Source organism: Mustela putorius, unplaced genomic scaffold (assembly GCF_011764305.1).
Source record: "Mustela putorius furo isolate JIRA1106 unplaced genomic scaffold, ASM1176430v1.1 tig00000596_pilon_pilon_pilon, whole genome shotgun sequence".
Lineage (NCBI taxonomy): Eukaryota > Metazoa > Chordata > Mammalia > Carnivora > Mustelidae > Mustela > Mustela putorius.
Window position 1 is genome coordinate 3,208,899 of NW_025421428.1, and position 24,925 is coordinate 3,233,823.

General features: G+C 40.4%; 1 protein-coding gene across 1 annotated transcript; it reads right to left on the reverse strand.

The window, feature by feature from the left end:
• Positions 1 to 228: 228 nt before the first annotated feature.
• PSMD5 (proteasome 26S subunit, non-ATPase 5) lies at positions 229 to 24,894 on the reverse strand. The gene is made up of 10 exons (XM_004775627.3): positions 24,709 to 24,894; positions 17,769 to 17,913; positions 16,679 to 16,792; positions 16,120 to 16,248; positions 12,851 to 12,960; positions 11,607 to 11,749; positions 10,559 to 10,750; positions 3,820 to 3,929; positions 2,591 to 2,731; positions 229 to 1,045 (listed from the first exon to the last, which is right to left on the reverse strand). The coding sequence occupies exons 1-10, from the start codon at positions 24,879 to 24,881 to the stop codon at positions 788 to 790; spliced, it is 1,515 nt and encodes a 504-aa protein (XP_004775684.1). The 5' UTR covers positions 24,882 to 24,894; the 3' UTR covers positions 229 to 787.
• Between the last annotated feature and the right edge of the window lie 31 nt (positions 24,895 to 24,925).

Genomic DNA, 24,925 nt, shown 5'->3' on the forward strand with positions numbered 1-24,925 from the left:
TCTGGTAATTAAGGAGTCAGCGTCTCTCTCTCTCTGGTCAATTCAATTCTGACTTGATGGCTCTGAAAGATTAAAAGCGAAACCCTCAACGATGCTGACCCACCAATAAGTAAAACAAGAGTTTGGGGAATCTTCTTGCTTTAGCATGTTAGCAATCCTTCCAAACCACAAACCACAACGGAATAAAAGTCAATGACAAACAACAAAAAAAGCAAAGAACACCAGAAACATTTTTTAAAGATTTATTTATTGTCCATTTTCTAAAGGGATATAATGGTAACAAAAAAACCCAAAGACATCATATTAAGTTTTTATTCTTAGTATGGAGAACATAATTTCAAGATTCTATACTGTTTTTCAAAGAATATTTATACTCAACACTTTGACAGTGAAATCAGAAAGGTGAAAGGACCAAAAAAGAAAAAAAAAAGTGGTAAAGTGAATTCAGAAACAATTTGGTTCCATTCCATCTGAAGCAGAACTTTAAATAAGACATTGAGTAAGTCCATGAAAATTTTCTGGGAGAACAAAAACACCATCTTCTTGGAAAGATTAAGGCAGTCAAAGGAATCTGAAAAATACCCGGTGCCATGAAGACCAAGTTTGCCTGCTTTCCTGGCTCCACACTATGCTTCCATGTAGAAACACCACAGACATAGTGATACAATAACATTAGACACTCCATGATAATTCTGGGGGAAGGGAGGCCTCTCTTTTGTAAAATACAGGTGAAATCAAATGCCTTAGGAGAAGTTTTGGTCAAAAATGGTCTGTACTCTAGAAGAAATCATTCAGCTCCTTCCACAGCTGTAGTGGAAATAGGTTTCACGTAGTATGGACCTTCGCTCAGGTAAGTTCTGAGCCTCAAATAATTTGGGTTCCCAAAGATTTCTGCAATTGTCTTGGAATTGGCAAGTGCTTTCACCAGTTCATATTTGGCATCCTTTGAAGCTTTATCATGCTCCACAGACCGGTCCATCACATATTCCACAAACCCTGGACTATTAAACATAAGTTTCTGAGCCCAGGGTTGGTTTGCGATGGCCTGAAATGGAAAGCAGAAAGATTACAACTCCTCTGAGCCTTAAGAAGTTATATGTGTTACTTGGATAGCACATTAACCTTAAAAATGTTACTTTTGGGGCCAAGTGGGTGGCTTGCTTAGTTAAGCGTTTGACTCTTGATTTCAGCACAGGTCATGATCTCAGGGTTCTAGGATTGAGCCCACATCAGGCTGCATGCTCAGCAGGGAGTCTGCTTGAGATTCTCTCTCCTTCTGTCCCTCCCCCAACTCACACTCTCTCTAAAATAAATAAAAATAAATCTTTAAAAAATGATACTTTTGCCTAAATAAATTCCCCTCCAAAAATCTAACTTAAGAAAATAATCTAGGGGTGCCTGGATGGCTGAGTCAGTTAAGCATCTGACTCTTGCTTTTGGCTCAGGTCATAACCTCAGGATCATGAGATCGAGCTCAGTGTTGGTCTCTGTCCTTAGCGAGGACTCTACCTGTCTCTCTCCTGCTACTACTCCCCCGACTTGCACTCTTTTCCCCTCTCTCTCTTGCAAATAAATAAAATCTTAAAAAAAAAAAAAAAAGATCTAAATATTAAAAAGCTTTGTTTACAAAGATGTTTATCATAGGGTGAAAGTTATAATATAAATGTCTAATAGTGGGAGGGACAGGTAAGTAAACTACGATATAGAGTAAGAAAAAATTAAATAAACATTAAGCATGTTTATAAAGGAGGTGCCTGCGTGGCTCAGTGGGTTAAGCATCTGCCTTCGGCTCAGGTCATGATCTCAGGGTCCTGGGATTGAGCCCTGCATCAGGCTCCCTGCCCAGCGGGGAGTCTGCTTCTCCCTTTTCCTCTGCCCCTCCCCCTGCTTGTGCACTCTCTTGCTCTCGCTCTCTAATAAATAAATATAATCTTAAAAAAACAAAACTTCACCAAAAAAAAGTAAATAAATACTAACACTAAAAGGAAATACACAAATCAGGTCTGACTTTAAGTGATTTCAAAAATTTCTACTTAATGTTTACCAAATTTTAAAATAATGAATAAACAGCTTTTATGAGAGCTGACACGGCTTAACTCAACCTTGTGGGTTTGGGCAAAGCTTGCTGAAGACATACCTGAGCTAGTCCTTTAAGAATAGAGGTTACCAAGCAAAGTTGGGGAACACTGTTGAATGTAGAGGGCACAAAAAGGTCCAGAGATGGGAAGTAAGCAGTCTGGTGTCACTAGAGCATTAAGTGCCAGAAGGGGAAATGGCAGGAAATAAAGCTCAGGAAGAGGACCAGGGCTGGGACAGTAGAGGGCTCGCTTGATGGCACATAAGGAATCTGGAATTAATTCTGTGATCCCATAGAATCCTGCCTAAATCTCTGCCATAATACCTAATACCTTTAATGAGACAATCATTTACACACCTGTCTCCCTCATTAGTCCACAAAGTGCAAGGGCAGAATGTGCACTATGTACTCGTATATCACAGGCCATGGCAGAGGTACTGGCGCATTCTAAGTACTCATGTGCTGAGCTAGCTTTGTACCAGAAGGACCTGTGAAAAAGAAGAGGATGTGTACCGTGAACACTTTCAAGGCAGCGCAGTGCAGTTCGGGGAAGGGCTGATTACTGATGCCACGGAAGAGCTCCAGCGGATCCCGAGATAAAGAAGAAAACCAGGATTCTGTCATCCGCAGGAGGTCATCAGTCTGCTGCTCTGGCTACAGGACCGAAAAGAAAAATCTCAAGCTTTTGGAAGTCAGGAAGCTTGGGTCTGACGGCACATGTCCTGAGTTTGCTCTCTGATCTCTAAGTCTGAAGCACACTTTTCCAAACCCCGCTCACACTTCCCTAGTCGTTTCTCCTTTTCCTGATGGGGTTGATTAGGCAAGCTCTAGGGTCCTCTCTCTCCAGTTCTGACCTGGCTGACTCCACTTTAACTTAAAAATTGTCATTAGGGGCGCCTGGGTGGCTCAGTGGGTTAAAGCCTCTGCCTTCAGCTCAGGTCATGATCCCAGGGTGCTGGGATGGAGCCCGGTGTCAGGCTCTTTCACAGCTAAACCTGATCTCTATGGGTTAGGAAGAATTCTCTGCCCACTAAGAGACACTGGAAGTCACATGGTAAATGGCAGTTAGTTACACATCTTTCTTACTGGTAGGGCATCAAATAATTTGAAATAACAAGCAACCAATTTATTACAATAAAGTTTTCCTGTACGTTCATCAAATGACAAGTAGGTCATTTTCTCTTATTGATCAACAGTTTTATCCCTGGATCATTATCATTTTACATAGTACTTCTTCATCCTTTCCATGAATGATGTATTCATCCACTCTGCTTCATTGGCTCACTCCCATGAACATACCTGAGGACCTGCTGAAATCCCTGTATGACCTCAATTTCAGGCATTGCTCTCTCAAACCATTTATCTTTTCTACTCATGCCCTTTAATGTCTCAACTACAGGGGCGCCTGGGTGGCTCAGTGGGTTAAGCCGCTGCCTTCGGCTCGGGTCATGATCCCAGGGTCCTAGGATCGAGCCCCGCGTCGGGCTCTCAGCTCAGCAGGGAGCCTGCTTCCTCCTCTCTCTCTGCCTGCTTCTCTGCCTACTTGTGATCTCCGTCTGTCAAATAAATAAATAAAATCTTTAAAAAACCAAAACAAAAGAAAACTGTCACTAGTCATATACTGACTTTAACTAAGAGTTGAGTAACATTTATATTAAGTTAACCAGTATTTTGTTGATTTATACAGATTTATTCTCCTAAACATATCCCACTGCCCTTCATTAACTTCCTGATTTACTTACCGGTATATAAAAAATCGACGAAATTGCATCCAAACACCTAATTTTGAGCTCTGTCGAGGCATTCTTTGCTTGATATCCTATTTTCATGAGCAAGCGTTCAAAGCGAGTTCCTTTGAAGGATAACAAAATGTTTTTTATTGTGATAAAATTAATATTAACCAATTTTAAGTATACAGCTCAGAGTGGCATTAAGTACATTTATATTGTTGTGCAATCGTCATTATCCATCTCCAGAACTCCATCATCTCAAATCAAAACTCTGTATTCAGTAAACAGTGACTTCCCATTTCCCCCACCTCCATCCCCTGATAACCAGGATTTTACTTTCTGTCTCTGCATATTCAATGACTCTAAGTATCTCTTTTAAGTGGAATCATGTAATACTCCTCTTTTTGAGTCTGGCTTATTGTACTTAGCATAATGTCTTCAAGGCCCCTACATGTTATATACCATGTATGAGAATTTCATTCCCTCTTTTGGTTCACACTGGTCCACGCCCAAGGTGAAGCCCAGTGTGGGGCTTTAACTCATGACCTCGAGATCAAGACCTGAGCTGAGATCAAGAGTTGGACACCTAACCAAATCAGTCACCCGGGTGCCCGTCATTCCTTTTTAAGATTGGATGTTTCGTTGTATTGTATGCACCACATTTCGTTTAAGCCCTCGTCCATCAATGAACAGGATTGTTTCATAGCCAATCCTTCTTGGCTATTATGAATAATGCTGTTATGAAGACAAGTGTACAAATAAATTTTGAGTCCCTTCTTTTAATTTCCTTGGGTGTATATCTAGAAGTGTATTTGCTGGATCAGATGGTAATTTTAAGTAAAATTTTTAAAAAAGATTTTATTTATTTATTTTAGAAAGAAAGAGAGAGTGAGAGCACACTCAAGCTGGGGAGAGGAGCAGAAGAGGAGAGCAAGAGAGGGCAAAAGAATCTCCAGCAGACTCCACACCGAGTGTGGAGCCTGATGTGGGGCCCATCTCAGGATAACTGAGATCATGATCTGAGTTGAAACCAAGAGTTAGTCTCTCAACAAATTGAGCCACCCAGGTGCACCTCTATGTATAATTTTTTGAGGAACGATCCACCATAATGTTTTCCACAGCAGCTGTACCATTTTACATTCCCACCAAATATGTACCAGGGTCCCAATTTACATCCTTGTAAACACTTGTTATTTTCTGTTTTTGTTGTCTTTTTTTTTTTTTTTTGTCATTAATAGCATCTAAATGGGTATGAAGTAAACAATGGGATTTTTTTAAAAGTATGCTTTCAGGGGCGCCTGGGTGGCTCAGTGTGTTAAAGCCTCTGCCTTCAGCTCAGGTCATGATCCCGGGTCCTAAGATGGAGCCCTGCATCGGGCTCTCTGTGAAGCAGGGAGCCTGCTTCCCTTCCTCTCTCTCTGCCTGCCTCTCTGCCTACTTGTGATCTCTGTCTGTCAAATAAATAAATAAAATCTTTAAAAAAAAAAATCTTTAAAAAAAAAAGTATGCTTTCATATATAATGAAATCAACCTAAATTGACACAAAAATTAAACATGCAGTCAGAGACTAAATGACAAACCTAAAACACACATTCGTATGTAATACAGTATATATATATATATATATATATATATATATATATATATATATGAATGACAAATTATAGAGGATTTGGAATCAAAGGACCTGGATTTGAGTATGAGTTGCCCCACCCCGTCTGTGTGATCGCCAAAGTATGCTCTTTGCAGGACCGTAAAAGGATTACATGTTATAGGTAAAAGCACTTAGAAAAGTATGTATCACAAGGATACCGGTTGTGATACACAATAGCATTTTCTTTTTCTTTTTTTTTTTTTTAAAGATTTTTATTTATTTATTTGACAGAGAGAAATCACAAGTAGGCAGAGAGAGAGAGAGGAGGAAGCAGGCTCCCTGCTGAGCAGAGAGCCCGATGCGGGACTAGATCCCAGGACCCTGAGATCATGACCTGAGCCAAAGGCAGCGGCTTAACCCACTGAGCCACCCAGGCGCCCCACAATAGCATTTTCAATTTTCAATTCAAGATATATGTCATAAAGGTTTTACAGTGCCCGTATTATTTTTTTGTCCATATTATTTTTTGTATAGAATTCAGAGTGCTTTAATATACTAATGGATGTACACTGCCTACAAGAGACCCATCTGGAACCCAAGGATACATCCACACTGAAAGTGAAGGCATGGAGAAGCATCTTTCATGGTAATGGGCCTCAAAAGAAAGATAGGGTAGAGATTCTCACATCAGAAAATTAGATTTTAAACTAAAGACTAGTCAGAATACAGAAGGACACTACATCACTCTTAAAAGGGTCTATCCACCAAGAAGATCTAATAATTGTAAATATTTGTGCCCCCAATACGGGAGCAGCCAACTAAATAAGACAACTGTTAATCAAGATAAAGCGTCATATTGATATAAATACATTAATAGTAGGGGATCTTAACATGCCACTGTCAGTAACAGACAGATCATCCAAGCAGAAAATCAATAAAGAAATAAGAGACTGAATGACACATTGGACCAGATGGACCTCATAGATATATATAGAACATTCTATCCTAAAACAACAGAAAACTCATTCTTCTCGAGTGCACATAAAACTTTCTCTAGAATAGACCACAGACTACACACTGGGTCACAAATCAGGGCTCAACCGATACCAAAAGATTGAGATTATTCCCTGCATATTCTCAGACCACCCTGCTTTGAAACTGGAACTCAATCACAAGAAAAGGTTTGGAAGGAATTCAAACACTTGGAAGCTGAAGAACACCCTGCTTAAGAATGTTTGGATTAACTAGGAAATCAAGAAAGAACTTAAACAATTCATGGAAACCAATGAGAATAGAGATACTTTGGTCCAAAACCTATGGTATATGGCAAAAGCAGTCCTAAGGGGGAGATACATAGCTATCCAAGTCTCCCTCAAAAAAAAATAAAAAATCTAGAATACAAAGAACTGAAGAATCAACAACAAATTAAGTGAACCTCCCACACATGAAGAGAAATAATCAAGATTAGAGCAGAGATCAATGAGATAGAAACTAGGGATACAGTAGAACACATCAATGAAACTAGAAGCTGGTTTTTTGAAATAATCAATAAGACCGATAAACCACTGGCCAAATTAATCCAAAAGAAAAGAGAGAGGACCCAAACTAATAAAACTATGAATGAAAAGGGAGATCATGACTAACACCAAGGAAATAGAAACAATCATCAGAATTTATTATCAATAATTATATGCCAATAAGTTAAGCAACCTATGGATGCATTCCTGGAAACCTATAAACTTCCAAAACTGAATCAGGAAGAAACTGACAGCCTGAATAGACCAATATCTAGTAAGAAGATTGAAGCAGTGATCAAAAACCTCCCAAAAGGAGCACCTGGGTGGCTCAATGGGTTAAAACCTCTGCGTTCGGCTCAGGTCGTGATCCCAGCATCCTGGGATCGAGCCCCATATTGGACTCTCTGCTTGGTGGGGAGCCTGTTTCCCTTCCTCTCTCTCTGTCAAATAAATAAATACAATCTTTAAAAAACAAGCAAACAAACAAACAACCTCCCAAAAAACAAGAGCCCAGGACCCGACAGATTCCCTGGTAGAATTCTACCACACATTCAAAGAAGAAATATCTATTCTCCTGAAGCTGTTTCAAAAGATAGGAACAGAAGGAAAACTTCCAGACTCTTTTTATGAAGTCAGCATTACCCTGATCCCCAAACCAGGCAAAGACCCCACCAAAGAAGAGAATTTCAGACCAATATTCCTGATGAATAACGGATGCCAAGATTCTCAACAAGACCCTAGCTAACTGGATCCTACACTACATTAAAAAGGTTATCCACCATGACCAGATGTGATTTATCAATGGGATGCAAGGGTGGTTCAACATTCGCAAATCAATCAATGTGACAGAACAAATCAATAAAGAAGAGAGAAGAAACCACATGGTCCTCTCAATTGATGCAGAAAAGGCATTTGACAAGACACACCACCTGTTCCTGATTAAAACAATTCAAAGTATAGGGATAGAGGGAACATCCTCAACCTCATAAAATCTATCTATGAAAAACCCACAGTAAATATCATCCTCAATGGGGAAAAGCTGACAGCCCTCCCTTTGAGATCAGGAACATGACAAGGATGTCCACTCTTGCCCCTATTGTTCAACATAGTACTAGAAGTCCTAGCAACAGCCATCAGACAACAAAAAGAAATAAAAGATATACAAATTGGCAAAGAAGAACTCAAACTCTCTGTCTTCACAGATGACATGATACTTTATATGGAAAACCAAGACTCCACCCCCAAACTACTAGAACTCATATAGCAATTCAGTAATGTGGCAGGATACAAAATCAATGTACAGAAATCAGTTGCTTTCTTATATACTAACAATGAAAATACAGGAAGGGAAATTAGAGAATTGATTCCATTTACTATAGCACCAAGAACCATAAGATACCTAACCAAAGAGGTAAAGGATCTGTACTCGAAGAACTACAAAACACTGATGAAAGAAACTGAAGAAGAAACAAAAAGATGGAAGAGCATTCTATGCTCATGGATCAGAAGAATAAACATTGTTAAAATGTCTATACTGCCTAGAGCCATCTATACTTTCAATGCCATCCCAATCAAAATTCCACGGGCACTTTTCACAGAGGTGGAACAAACAATCCTAAAATTTGTATGGAACCAGAAGACACACTGAATTGCTAAGGAAATGTTGAAAAAGAAAAACAAGACTAGTGGCATCACATTGCCTGATTTCAAGCTTTACTATGAAGCCGTGATCACCAAGACAGCATGGTATGGGCACAAAAACAGACACACAGACCAGTGGAACAGAGTAGAGAGCCCAGATATGTACCCGCAACTCTATGGTCAACTAATCTTCAACAAAGCAGAAAAAAATATCCAGTGGAAAAAAGACATTCTCTTCAATAAATGCTGCTGGGAAAACTGGACAGCTATATGTAGAAGAATGAAACTCGACCATTCTCTTACACCATACACAAAGATAAATTCGAAATGGATAAAAGACCTCAACCTGAGGCAGAAATCTATCAAACTCCTACAGAATAACGTAGGCAGCAACCTCTTGGGCATCGGTCACAGCAACTTCTTTCAAGACACATCTCCAAAGGCAAAGGAAACAAAAGCGAAAATGATATCTTGGGGACTTTGTCAAGATCAAAAGCTTCTGCACAGCAAAGGAAACAGTCAACAAAACGAAGAGGCAACCCATGGAATGGGAGAAGATATTCACAAATGACAGTACAGACAAAGAGCTGATATCCAAGATCTATAAAGAACTCCTCAAACTCAACACACACAAAACAGATAATCACGTCAAAAAATGGGCAGAAGACATGAACAGACACTTCTCCAAAGAAGACACACAAATGGCTAACAGACACATGAAAAAATGTTCATCATCACTAGCCATCAGGGAGATTCAAATCAAGATCACACTGAGATACCACCTTACACCAGTTGGAATGGCAAAGTCAACAAGACAGTAAACAACAAGTATTGGAGAGGATGTAGAGAAAGGGGAACCCTCTTACACTGTTGGTGGGAATGCAAGCTGGTGTAGCCACTTTGGAAAACAGTGTGGAGATTCCTTAAGAAATTAAAAATAGAGCTTCCCTATGACCCTGTAATTGCACTACTGGGTATTTACCCCAAAGACACAGATGCAGTGAAAAGGAGGGCCACCAGTACCCCAATGTTCATAGCAGCAATGGCCACAGTTGCCAAACTGTGGAAAGAACCAAGATGTCCTTCAATGGACAAATGGGTAAAGAAGATATGGTCCATATACACAATGGAGTATTATGCCTCCCTCAGAAAGGATGAATACCCAACTTTTGTAGCAACATGGATGGGACTGGAGGAGATTATGCTGAGTGAAGTAACTCAAGCAGAGAGAGTCAATTATCATTTGGTCTCACTTACTTGTGGAGCATAAGGAATAACATGGAGGACACTGGGAGATGGAGAAGAGAAGTGAGTTGAGGAAAATGAGAGGGGGACACAAACCATGAGAGATTATGGACACCGAGAGACAAACTAAGGGTTTTGGGCGGGTGGAGGATGGGGTGAGCCTGGTGGTGGGTATTGTGGAGGGCACATATTGCATGGAGCACTGGGTTTGGTGCATAAACAATGAATTTTGAACACTGAAAAAAAATAAAATAAAAAAAAATGATACTCATGGATATGCCATAAAGTATCACTCTGAACAAAAAATTTCTAACAAATTTTTGTTTCTTTTTCTTCCCGGATATTACAAACATAAAACAAATATGTGTTTTCATTAAGTAGTCACAATCCCAAGAAGCAGTTGTTTACTCTTTTTATGAATGAATGAGGAAAACAGGGCCTACAGTAATGAAGTCAGTGTTAGAACTGGGACATGAATTCAGGTCTGACTCCAGTCCACGGTCTCTGAACCATGAATACTATCAAGGAAGGTATAGAGGGGACACAGTGCTTGGTCTAGCCAAATAAAAAAGTAAACAAAAATTCATTAGTAATTGAGACTTTCTAGGGATGAATCCAAAGTCACAGTAAAAAGGCTGTCCTCTGTAAGAGTAGTTTCTACAATGTAGCTAATGCACCAGCAAGTGAGCTTATATATTTAATCCTTGTCAAAAGTGAAGATATCTCTAAAGAAAGCCAAAATAGTCATACCAACCTGTTTTTTGTAAAACTTGTTTTCCTTCAACATTGGATCCCAGGATTCCAATTGTGTCCACTGCTACACCAATCATGGTGGGGTCCTGACTTTCTGTCATTTCAAAGACTTTCTCCACAAAGATAGGATAACGCTCACAGATCTGTTGAGGACTATCCATGATAGCCAGATTTCCAAAAAACTTCACAAATCCTAAAGATATTTACAAAAATATACGTTAATAGAGGAGGAAGACCATACAAATTGTGGGCCCAGGGCTTTCCCAGGGAGGGTAATAAACTACTGGCCAGGAAGGGGAAAATGGTTATAGTACTCTACTCGGTTGCCTGGCAATCAGATCGCCCATAAAAAGATACCAAAAGACCTGTGATGTGTGTTCCTGAGAACAGAAACCCCAGGCTGCCAGTGCAGCTGAAGTCAAGCACTGAAGCACTGTCATATGCAGGGGGAAGAGCAAAGAACAAAGACCACTGGATATAAACTCCAGGAAAGCAAGTTCGGAATGCTCGTTAGGAAGAAATTTTTTTTTAAAGTAAGCTCTATGCCTAAATGTGGGGCTGGAACTCATGACCCTGAGATCAAGAGTCGCATGTTCTACTGACTAAGCCAGCCAGGCGCCCCAAGAAATTTTTAAACAGAGATGTTCACTGGTGAAGTAAGCAGGCTACCTAAGGAAGGAATACAGTTCCAATTTCTGCAACTGCTCGAGAAAAGCTAATTGGCCATATCCTAGAACAGCATGGCTGGACTAGATTCTGTATTAGATAAAGAGTCTAAGAGAGAGTTGCTGAATCTGTGAAATATACAGTAGTAGTATTTTTATTTATGTTGCTTTTGACTGAGGTTTGAAGGAAACCATCCTAATGCTCTAAAAAGCAATGGTATTTCCAGAAAATCAGAATTAAAAAGGCATGGCTCCCATGGCAATAGATTCCACGTCATTAAGGGCCTGCAGGTATCATCTAAAGGGAATCTGCTCTAAAGAAAATAATCCCTGGCCTCTCCTGTCAGAGATAACTCAGAAAAAACAGAAACCAGTATTTCTTACCTGGCAAATAGAAACTAGAGAAAGGGTCTGAATCTGCCCCAACAATTATATTAGAAATCTGATCAATTACTCCTTCTTGAGCAAGGTACTGTCGTCCATGATGAGTATATGCCAGTGATGTCACCATTTCTATACAGGTGGCTCTGAAATGCCAAGATTTTGCATATGGTTAACATAGTTTATAAACTGTTTTCATAGGCTATGTTACCTAACTCTTTTAATCGGAACGTCAGTAACCTGGCTCTACTTTTCAGATGAGGACACAAGGATGAGATAATTGCAGGGATTTGTTCAGAATCACATTGTTATTACAAGATAGAGTTTAGACTTAAATTTTGACCTGACTTGAGGCCCATTACTATTTCCACTATAACAGACCTGCTCTAAAGAATTTTTCTTAATTTTTATTTTGAAATGTCATGCATATACGAAAGAGATCAGTGCAGTATGCCCCCATGTACCCATAATCCTGATTGCATAGCCATCAAGATCTTGCCTTACACAAGGCTTTTTTTTTTTTTTTTTTTTTTTAAAGATTTTATTTATTATTTGATGGAGAGAGACACAGAGAGAGAGGGAACACAAGCCCGGGGAGTGAGAGAGAGAGAAGCAGGCTTCCCGCTGAGCAGAGAGCCCGACTCAGGGCTTGATTCCAGGATTCTGGGATCATGACCTGAAACAAAGGCAGATGTTTAACGACTGAGACACCCAGGCACCCCCTTACATAAGATTTCTAATAACGTTTTGCTTTTCATCTTTTTCCCTCCATTTTTGCCGAATTATTTTAATTTTTTTTTTAAAGATTTTTATTTATTTTATTTGACAGAGAGAGAGATCACAAGTAGGCAGAGAGGCAGGCAGAGACAGAGGGGGAAGCAGGCTCCCTGCTGAGATCATGACCCGAGCCGAAGGCAGCTGCTTAATCCACTGAGCCACCCAGGCGCCCCCCGAATTATTTTAAAACAAATTCTAGTCATCTAGCCATTTATCTCTGCATATTTCGGTATGCATCTCTAAAAAACACGAACACTTCCTCAAACAATTATGTCATTTCCACATATTTTAAAAATTGATAAAAAAAAAAGTGCTTGGTATCAGGGCAACTGGGTGGCTTACTAAGTTACACAGCTGACTTGATTTCAGCTCAGGCCATGACTTTAGTGTTCTGGTTACTAAGTCCCAAGCTGTTTCCTGGACCTCCAAAAAAAGACGTTTTGCTTTAAGAGCTCTCTCAACTAACATACCTGACCAGCACATCCTCCCCAGTCAGCTCTCTGAGGAGCTGAGTTACCAATCCACTGGTGGTACAGTAGGTTAAAGATTCTGTTGACACGGAAGAAATCTCCACAATTAACTGAACGAAAAAGAAACAGAAGAAGCAAAAAGGTCAGAACAGCCCCAAATCTGTTAGATCTCATTTTTTTAAACAGTTAATTGGATTTTTATAACCAAACAGGTTTTCTTGTCCTTTCTCAGATTCTTCTAATGACAAGATGAAATGAAGCCTCTTCTAACATAAGGAAGACTCTACTCTTTTCAAAATTCCCTGGCCCAAGGCCTTTAATATTACTTCTTCTTCTTTTTTTTTTTTTATGTTCAGTTAGCCACTGTGTAGTACATCATTAGTTTTTGATGTAGTGTTCAATGATTCATTAGATGCGTAGAACACCCCATGCTCATTGCTACACGTGTCCTCCTTAGTACCCATCACCTTGTTACCCCGTCACCCCAGGGTAACAGTTTCTGAAACCCTCAGTTTCTCGAGGTCCATAGTCTCTCACAGTTTGTCTCTCCCTCTGATTCCCCCCTTCATTTTTCCCTTCCTTCTCTTAATGTCCTCATGATGCTCCTTATGTTCCACAAATAAGTGAAACCATATAACTGTGTTTCTCTGCTTGACTTACTTCACTTAGCATAATCCCCTCCAGTTCCACCCATGTCAGTGCAAATGGTGGGTATTCATCCTTTCTGATGGCTGAGGAATATTCTGTTTGATATATATATATAAAACATCTTCTTTATGTATTCTTCTGTTGAAGGGCATCATGGCTCCTTCCACAATTCAGCTATTGTGGACATTGCTGCTATGAACACTGGGGTGCATGTGCCCCTTCTTTTCACTACATCTGTATCTCTGGGATAAATATCTTGCAGTGCAATTGCTGGGTTGTAGGGTAGCTCTATTTTTAACATCTTGAGGAATCTCCATACTGTTTTCCAGAGTGGTTGTACCAGCGTGCATTCCCACCAACAGTGTAAAAGTGTTCCCCTTTCTCCGCATCCTCGCCAACATTTGTTTTTTCCTGTCTTGTTAATTTTTGCCATTCTAACTGGTGTAAGGTGGTATTTCATGTGGTTTTGATTTGTATTTTCCTGATGGCTAGTGGTGTTGAACATTTTTTCATGTGTTAGATATCATTTTAAATTAAACACAGGACTAGGTACTTTATATAACTGAATTTTTTTAAAAAGTCCATTACTTGTCTCCATAAGTAGAGAAACTTCATAAAACATGTAAGAATTACTCTGGCACATAAATACTCTACTATATCTGATTGTATCTGTACCTTTTTTTTTTCCTTAAGAAATCATCAATTCATCAATCAGGGTACAAAAGCCTAAATCAGCAAAAAGACAGTTATAAATCATTCATTCATTCATACATTCTATCAGTCAGTCATTCACTTACTCATTCCACAAGGTTGTCCTGAGGGCTTATAGAGAGATATAGGACAATGAAGGATTTTAAGTAGAGGAATGACAACCAGATTTGAATTTTTAAAAGATCATCCTGACAGCATGTGAAAATAGACTAGTGGTGAGAGCTCCTGGTAGTTTAGACTAGGGTGGTGGTGGCTGTATGGAGGAAGAGAAGTGCATGCTTTAAGTAAAACTGACCCCGTGTGATGACCTAATGGTTATGTAGCAGGGAAAACAAGGACTCACAGAGAATGAGCTCAAGGTTTAATATCCAACTATGTTGACTATGATACAGGGCCAGGGTGTTGTGGCTAGTTTTGATGGGAGCATGGGCTGGGTAAGGAAACACAGGAGTTTGGTTTGAGCATGAGTGTGAGGGGCCTAGGATACATAGGTCTAAAGAGAAAACAGTGAGTAAGCTGTTGGGACATGAGGGTCTGAGCTCAGAAGAGAGGTCTGTGTTGGAGGTTTATGGAGTCATCCCATATAGATGGGAACTAAAATCATAAGATGAATAAAAATGCCTAGAAATGAATATACAGTGGAAATAAGGTTCAGGAAATCACCTTCATGAACTCCACCCATTAAAAGTTCAATAGAGGATAAGAGCCAGGAGAGTGAGAAGAAATAACCAGAGAGGCAGAAGGGAAACCAGGATAGCATGGTATTAAGACATGCAAAGTAAGAAAGTGTTTTGAACAGGGAATTAGACTGTCAGCAGTTCCATTTTGAATATGCAGTCTATTAACTGTATGGCCTCAGTTAGCTCCTCCATCAATAGCGAGGTTAAACTGGGAGAAGGAGAGGAGAAGGGTGTTGGGGGAAAGTGGGAGGGGGAGACGAACCATAAGAGACTGTGGACTCTGAGAAACAAACAAACAAACAAACAAACAAACAAACAAACTTTTGGAGAGAAGAGGGGTGGGGGATTGGGTGAGTCTTGTGGTGGGTATTAAGAGGGGTACGTATTGCATGGAGCACTGGGTATGATGCATAAACAATGACTCTTGGAATACTGAAAAAATAAAGATAAAAAAAATAGTGAGATTAGGGGCGCCTGGGTGGCTCAGTTGGTTAAAGCCTCTGCCTCCAGCTCGGGTCACGATTCCAGGGTCCTGGGATCAAGCCCCATATCGGGCTCTTTGCTCCGTGGGGAGCCTGCTTCCTCCTCTCTCTCTGCCTGCCTATCTGCCTACTTGTGATCTCTGTCAAATGGGTAAATAAAATCTTTAAAAAAAAAAAATAGTGAGGTTAATGATGATCATGTATAGTGTTTACTATAAAAATTGAAGACAATATATCTGGAGATTTATCACAATGTTAAGTACAAAGTGGGTGCAAATCAGAGTCATTTCTTCATCTTACTACTATAATCATTTCAAAGTTTAGTTTTAACATTATCTCCTTTATTATAGTACTTTATGTAGTACACTGTAAATAGTTTTTATATGACTGTCCCACATACTAGGGTGGTTGTTCAGCCCCACATCCCCAGCATCTAATATAGGGCCTAACACACCCAGTAAATGCATGGCAAACAAGCCATCTTGCCTTCCAGCGTGAGCACTACTGCATTCTGAATTGTAGGCATCAGAAAGTGTGCTTTTAGGGATGCCTGGGTGGCTAGGTTGGTTGAGCGTCTGACTCTTGATTTCAGTTCAAGTCATGATCTCAGGGTCATGAGACTGAGCCCTGTGTTGGGCTCCATGCTGAGCTAGGAGACTGCTTAAGATTTTCCCTTCCTCTCCCTTTGCCCCTTCCCCTGCACTCCTGTACTCACTCTTGAGAAAAAAAAGCATGCTTTCAGTCTTACCTCATACACTCTGTATCGAACAACGTCGTTTGTTTTCATTACCCTTTTCACATCATCCAGCAGATTGCTTTCAAATAAAGCCTCCAGTCCAGCTTGGGTTAGTGATATTCTTGATAAGGACTTAATGGCCTTATAAGAAAAGAAAATATCTCTTAAATCATAAATGCAGACTATTAATATCTACTTCATGAGATTGATGTGAAATTAGTGTGTGGAATGCATCTTGCACAATGAGCATTCACTATGTTTTAACTATCATTATTTAAAACTGAAAAAGATACATAGTATTCCCTCTAGAAAACAATGATGTAATTTTGTTGTCTTCTCAAGCAACCTAATATAAGCTCCATGATGGGTACTTTGGATATGTGTATTCCAGAAAACAGAAGGGGTTTACTGGTATTTATCTGACACCATTTATTTATCTGATACCATCTATATGAGTTTGGGAATTCAACTATACAACTCATTCATCCTAAACTTTCACCTCTCCATCCAGAAGGTCTTCTTTGTTTTTTAGGATACTCTTTGTTTAAGTTGATGGTTCTAGGTGACTTACCGCTTTAGCTACAGACAGATTGTCTCCACCAATACAATAAACGATCTGTTTTAGTAATTCAGCATTATTTAGAATCTCAGTAACCGCTTCAGAATTTTCAACAATTCTTCCAACCTAAAATAAAAAAGCAATCAGAAACTTCCTTAGTGTTCATTTATCTTAGAAGTTACTGATTACAGCTATAAGACAAGCCATTAAAAATTCCAAATGACTCAAATTCATTAAAGCTGAACACACTCATGTATAGTCACATTACTGAAAAGAAAGAAAAAAAATTAATGGTAAAAAGTTGACACTTCAGTGACAGAAGACAATACAAATTCTAGTTCTATCCATTTTTAGCTGTACTGACCTCAGGCAAATTAACTAACTTCTTTGAACCTAATTTCTTATCTGTGAGGATACAATACTTAATTGAAGGATAATTATGATGATTGAAGGAGACTAAAGAGGAAAGTACCTACTATGGTGTCTAGCACATAAATGGTTAGAGAATCAATCAATACTTTCTCCTTTTTTGTTAACTCATACTTCCAGAGGAGAAAAGGAGAAATAGCACTTGAATGTCTACTGAATAACTAACTGCTTGGTCGCTAACAACTTAACAAGATAAACCTCAGCAGCAGCTCTTCACCTGAATAGTAGAGTAGTTTGGTTACCAGGATTCTAAGAGTCACTGTCTTAATTCTTGGTTTAGTGACCTTTACAAGACTACTTTTTCCACTACTATAATAAGACCTACTATGGCAATGACTTTCTCTAAGACTAGGAGCTCCCTGAAGGAAGAAGCAGGCTTTATTTGTCTTGGTAATTCTAACAGTATATTGTACAACGCCTGCCATGTAAAAGGAATTCAGTCAGTATTTGATGAATGAGTATTTCGGACAATACTTACTAGAACTCCTTCCTCTAGCTTGGATCCTCCTGGTTGTAGTTAGCTATGCACACTGGAATAGACTAGATACTTGCTAGGCATAGACAGATCCCGTTTTCTTCATCCCTCTGTCTTTGGCACCCAACACAGAGCTAGTCCAGAGCAGGTGGTCATTAAATGTCAGTTCCCTTATTATGTGCTAGTAAAACTTCATACCTGGGATAGAGTGAGAATTTTTACGGAATCATTGGGGTGAGTCAGTCCCCTCTGAAGGTCAGCCCCGAGGTTCCGGGCCACGTGAACTGGCTCCACAGCTTGGAGCAATCTCTCCAGAATGGATACACACAAAGTGGTCTGTTCCCTAAAGAAAACATCACAGATCTCATTAGTTTGTGTCCTGCCAGGTATGAAGTAACAACCTATTAATATCTGAAGCCTGGCTTAATGAGGATCTTCCCCACACAGACTTTCCTTTAAAATACTAACTTCAGGGGCACCTGAGTGGCTCAGTCAGTTAAGTAACTGTCTTCTTCGGCTCAGATCATGAACCCTGGGTCCTGGGGTCAAGTCTCACCCCCATGTCAGGCTCTCTGCTGGATGGGGAGCCTCCCTTTCCCTCCTGCTCACGCTCTCTCTCGTTATCTCTCCCTCTCTCCCAAATAAATAAATAAAATCTTTAAAAAAAATACTAACTTCTATGGGGCGCCTGGTTGGCTCAGTGGGTTAAGCCGCTGCCTTCGGCTCAGGTTATGTTCTCAGGGTCCTGGGATCGAGTCCCGCATCGGGCTCTCTGCTCAGCAGGGAGCCTGCTTCCCTCTCTCTCTCTCTGCCTGCCTCTCCGTCTACTTGTGATTTCTCTCTGTCAAATAAATAAATAAATAAATAATCTTAAAAAAAAAAAACTTCTATTAATTTATTAAACATTTACTAAGTACCTATTATGTGCCATGCCTGTGCTAGGGCTAAAAAGAAGGAGAATATATATTCTCTAGCCTCAATGAACTCAGTCTAATGGAAAATACAGGAGAACAGAAAGGCAACTATAATTAGGTGGATAAATGTTAGAGGTTGGGGTGGGAAGCTACGGGAGCTCAAAAAAGAACACAGGGATTAGGAAGCCCACCAAGAGGGGCAACAGCTGAGCTAAATTTTAAGAAAAAAGTGGGGATTACCTAGGACAAAAGTGTTCCAGGTAGGACACATGAAGAGGAACAGAGGAATGAGGCAGTGTTATACATTCAAGGAAGTACAAGGGGGAAGAATGGGAGAGAAGTGGGGAGAAAGAAAAAGAAAGTGTATGAATGGGGAGCAATAAAACAGGAAAGATGCACAGAAGCCAGATTCTGATGGGTCTTTTTTGCCATGCTACAGAACTCAGACTTTTTCCAGAAAGCAATGGCAAGCCAAGTAGTGTTTTTTTGTTTTTTTTTTAAGATTTTAATTATTTATTGACAGACAGAGATCACAAGCAGGCAGAGAGGCAGACAGAGGGGCGGGGGAAGCAGGCTCCCCACTGAGCAGACAGCCCGATGCAGGGCTCGATCCTAGGACCCTGAGACCATGACCTGAGCCAAAGGCAGAGGCCCAACCCACTGAGCCACCCAGGTTCCCCACCAAGAAGTGGTTTTAAGCAGAAAGTAACATGATGAGATCTGACTTGAGGAAGTTACTCTGCATCAGAAGTTTTCAGTTAGAAGGCAGGTGATAAGGGAATGAAACGAGGGAATACTAAGGAGGGATAGAGAAGAGGGAAAAGATTCAGGAGCAATTAAAGAGGTAAATTAATCAGAACTTGATGATTACCAGCTGTGGATAAAGAAGATGTTTCAAGAATAACTTTCTTTTCTATTAATGGGCAGTACAAGTAAAAAGCCCGGGCACTCATATACTGTTAATAGGAGCATACAATTAAACTGATACAGTTTTTCTTTTCTTTTCTCTTTTTAAAAATCTTATTTATTTCACAGAGAGAGACACAGAGAGAGAGGGAACACAAGCAGGGGGAGTGGGAGAAGGAAAAGCAGGCTTCCCACCCTTGAGCAGGGAGCCTGATGCGGGGGTCGATCCCAGGATCCTGGGATCATGACCTGAGCCTAAGGCAGACGCTTAATAACTGAGCCACCCAGGTGCCCCTGACACAACTTTTCTAAAAGTTGATTAAGCAATACATAGCAAAAGCCTTACAAATGAACATAACTTTTTTAACTTAGGGATTCCACTTTGTATAACTACACCTATGGGAATAATTAAGAATCTTTATTATGCCCAAGATAACTGAAACTGTATGTCTATGCAAGAATTTGTACATGGGGGGCGCCTGGGTGGCTCAGTTGGTTAAGCCGCTGCCTTCGGCTCAGGTCATGATCTCAGGGTCCTGGGATTGAGTCCCACATCGGGCTCTCTGCTCAGCAGGGAGCCTGCTTCCCTTCCTCTCTCTGCCTGCTTCTCTGCCTACTTGTGATCTCTGTCAAATAAATAAATAAAATCTTAAAAAAAAAAAAGAATTTGTACATGGATGTTCACAGCAAGAGAAACAACCCAAATGTCCATCAATTAATGAATGGATAAACACAAACCAGTTTTATCCATCCCATGGAATATTATACAACATGGATGAAGTATGGAAATACTATGCTTAGTGAAAGAAGCCAAATATAAAAAAAACTTCCTTTTGATGATGATTCCATTTAAATGAATGTCCAGAACAGACAAACCTATAGATTCCTGGTTGTCAAGGACTGGGGGAGGGATAGAGAGGAGAAAGGGGGAGGAAGGACTGTTAATGCATATGGGTTTCTTTTCCTTTTTAAAAAACTGTGACTGGATATACCACAGAATTTACCATTTTAACCATTTCTTTAATGTACGGTTCTGTGCATTAAAGTTCATTCATGTTGTGCAACCATCACCATCAACCACCTCTAGAACCTTTTCATCTTTCCAAATGGAAAACTCTGTATCTATTTTTTTTTTTTAAAAGATTCACTTATTTATTTGGTAGAGAGAGCGTGAGGGAGCATGAGCAGGGGATGGGGACAGAAGGCGAAGGAGAGGGAGAAGCAAACTCCCTGCTAAGCAGGACACCCAACACGGGAGTCGATCCTAGGACCCCAGGATCATGACCTGAGCCAAAGGTAGACAGTTACCCGACTGAGCCACCCAGGCGCCCCCGAACTCTGCATCTTTTAAACATTAACTTCCCAATCTCCCCTCCCCTGAACCCCTAGCAACCACCACTCTACTTTCTCTCTATATAAATGTGATTACCCTTGGTGCCTCATCTAATTGGAATCACACAGTATTGTCCTTTTGTGACTGGCATTATTTCACTTAGAATGGTGTCTCCAACTTTCCTCCAAGTTATAACATGTATCAGAAGTTCCTTCCCTTTTAAGGCTGACTAATTCTCCCTTGCCTGTATATACCACACTTTGTCTATCTATTCTTCTGCTGGTAGACACTTGAATTGCTTTGTTATTGTAATTTCAATTTGCATTTCCCTAATGACTAATGATATTGAGTATCTTTTCATGTTCTTATTTGCCATCCATATATCTTCTTGTTCAAATATTTTGCCCATTTTTAAACTGGATACTTTTCTTATTACTGTATTTTGAGAGTTCTTTGTATATTCTGAATACAAGTCCTTTATCAGACATATTCTTTGCAAAGATTTTTCTCCGTTTTTGACTTGCCTTTTTATTCTCTTAACTGTGACCTTTGAAGAGCAGAGTATTTAATTTTGACGAAGTCCAATTAACAATTTTTTCTTCTATGGATCTTGCTTTTGGTGTCAAACCAAAGAAATCCTTGTTCAATCCAAGATTAAACAAACAAACAAACAAAAACCTCTCCTGGGTTTTTTTTTTCTAGAAGTTTTATAGTTTCAAGTTTTATATTTAGGTTTATAATCTCTCATACACTGTTGGTGGGAATGTAAAATGGTACAATTACTTTGGAAAACAGGCAGTTTTGTAAAAAGTTAAATATACACCTACCATACGATCTAGCCATTTCACTCCTAGGTATTAATTCAAAGAGAAAAAAATATGTCTATGTAAAGACTTGTACACAAATATTCATAACAGTATTATTTGTAATAGAGTCAAATGAAGACAGCTCAAATGTACACCAGCAGGTAGAGAAAACAATGTGGTACATCTAGACAAGGGACTACTACTTAGCAATAAAAAGGAATGAAGTATTCATCCACACCACACATGAAAAAATTTTAAATAATTATGATAAATAAAAGAAACCACAGTACATACTATGGGATTTCATTTATATAAAACTCTTTTTAAAAATTTTTATTTATTTATTTGAGAGAAAGAGAGAGCAGAGCAAGAGAGAGAGCAAAAGCCGGGGGCAGGAGCAGAGGGAGAGGAGGAAGAAGCAGACTTCCTGCTGAGCAGGGAGCCCGACACGGGGCTTGATCCCAGGACCCTGGGACCATAACTTGAGTTGAAGGCAGATACTTAACCAACTGAGCCACCCAGGTAATCCCTCAAATTGTTTATTTTATTATGTGCAGCTTATTTTATTCAAGCTGCATTTCAATAAAGCTATTTATTTTTAAAAGCAGCTATAGATTGAACAGTGTAGTACAAAAATTTCAGGTCACATGTGGCCCTTTTTACTAAAGAGCCAAAGAGTTAATCACATACAATCAATCTCCATGCTGTAAAGCAATAATCTTAGGACTTACTTTATTTCACAAAAACTCCTGTCAAGTTTCTAGATATACATCTATTAGGTCAGATTCTGAACCAATATATAGCAACCTGGGTGGTTTTGCCAGGATAACAGAATTAGATCTAGAGACTGCCAATCTACTAGCTGCATAAGAATTATTCCCACAAACTGCAATTGGTACCTACTATGTACCCAGTTCTGAATCACCCTGTTTTAAATTAAAATTGTTTCCTTGGGCACTGCTCCTTCATTAGGCAAAACACATCCCCCATGGACTTTATTCTTCAAACTCCCATTCATTTCACTTCCTACTCTATCTCTGGTAACTTACGATATGACTTTTGAAATTTTATTCATCCATGATATAAACTGGTTCGATTAGGTGGCCTCTTTAAAATTTATGAGAATAATCTTCTATTTGGCTTATATTGTACTGTGTGCTACACCCTAAGAGAGATGCAGAGATGAACAAAATATGTCCCTTGCATTCAAAGAATTTTCAAACTAGAAGTAAACACATAAAGAACTATAATATAATGCAACAGTGTCAAGCATCATTAACAGAAATAATGATAATGTCTCTCAGGAGGTCTGAGGACAGGTCACTTGAAACTGGAGTGGCCAAATGAGACTTTTTGGAGGTGACAGCACTTTACCTGGGCTTTCAAAAATGGAAAATATTGGGCGCCTGAGTGGCTCAATTGGTTGAATGACTGCCTTTGGCTCAGGTCATGATCCTGGAGTCCCTGGATCAAGTCCCACAGTGGGCTCCCTGCTCAGCAAGGAGTCTGCTTCTGCTGCTGACCTCTCTCTCTCTTTCTCTCTGTCAGATAAATAAATAAATAAAATCTTAAAAAAAAAAAAAAAAAGAAGGACCGGCATGAACGAAGTTAGGAAAATGCCAAGTCATGCTCAAGGGAAAGTAAAGGGTGCCACATGGGAGCTGAAGCTGAAATATTTGTACAGGAGTGGAGGGGAACGATGAGGCTGGAAAAGTACATGGAAATATACTGGAAGGGCCCAAATGCCAGAAAAAGAAGTCATGATTTCACCCTGTGGACAATGGGAAACCATGGATAAGAATTGGGACAAATGACCTAAGAAGTTAACTGTGGTTGCTGTGTGGGAAGAATGTGCTGGACAAGGAAGCTTAAAGGCAGCGAGTCAGACTAATGCAAGAGACCTAGCAAGAGGGAGAAAATGAGGGCCTGAATTAAAGAGGAGAGAAAAGAGATATTTCATAGGCAAAACCAGATAATGTTAACTAACAGACTTAATGAAGCGTAACATGTATAAAAAAGGGAGGAATCTCAGCAGGATATAGCCAAGAAAGCCCCTGAAATTAGCCAGTGTTGATCCAGTGATTTTTTTTTTTTTCACCTTTTCAAGGAGACAGATCACTTTTACATTTCTGGATCACAAACATTTGTAAACTGTTTTAAATGATCAAACGCTCAAATGCAAAGTGCTTAAAAAAAAAAAAAAGATTTTGTTTATTTATTTGACAGACGGAGATCACAAGTAGGCAGAGAAGCAGGCCGAGAGAGGAGGAAGCAGGCTCCCTGCTGAGCAGAGAGCCTGATGCGGGGCTTGATTCCAGGACCCCCGGGATCAGGACCTGAGCCAAAGGCAGAGGCTTTAACCCACTGAGCCACCCAGGCGCCCCTGCAAAGTGCTTTTTAATTGAACCGTACAGATGGGCATAAAATGAAAAAAGTTGCCATCCTAGGTCCCACTTCTGTATTAATAGATTCTGCTGTACCTTTCAGATATTCTCAATGTTACAATAGTCTGTGTAGTGCGGGGGAGGGGCAGCGATTGAAATCCTTAAAAACGTTACACATAATGAGACCATAAACTCCTATAATATTCCTTTTTCATTCAACAACTTGTATTAGAGATTTTTCCACGTCCACATATATAGATCTACCTCAATTTTTCTACTAGCTGCAAAGGCTTACACAGTAATGTATCCTAATTTATTTCCAACCCCTTTTAATGGATATTTAGGCTGTTTCTAGTTTTTTGCTGTCACCTTCTGTCATGCATCTCTCTCTCTCTATACAGGACATTTCGAGTGCGAGCATACCTGCCTGTTCCATGCCTACGGATCAAAAGATACGTGAATTTAAAATGTGGGTGGGCCTTGCCAAATTGCCAGGACAGGACCCCTTCCTACGAGGACAAGAGTCACGAACCCATACACTCGATTGCGGAGCCTCCTCCCAGGTGGGCAACCTCGCTTTCCCTCTCCAATTCCTGTTTCAAGGATGAAGGCAGCGAGGCCGGGCGGCGGCCAGGGGCACACAACTCAGAGGCTGGACCTGCACGTCGGGTCTGACCTCCCGACCCGGGGTCCCTTCCGCTGAAGTGTCACCGATTTCCTTACGCTCCCTGCGACCGGGGAGAGCCCCTCCCCTGGTCCCAGCCACCCCCGTCTCTATGCTTGGGGTCGTCTCACCGATGGTTCTCGTTGAGCAGGGAGAAAAGCGGGCCGAGGCGCAGTTCCGCCGCCTGCTCGCGGAGCTCGCTGAGCGGCACGGTCTGCAGCACCGAGTGGAGCGCGCGCAGCTCCTCCAGCGGCGCTTCCAGCCGGGACACCTCCCTCAGCAGCGCCAGCGCCTGAGCAGCCATCGCGCCCCTGCCGCCGGGGCTCGCGGGTCCGCGGGCTTCCGCCT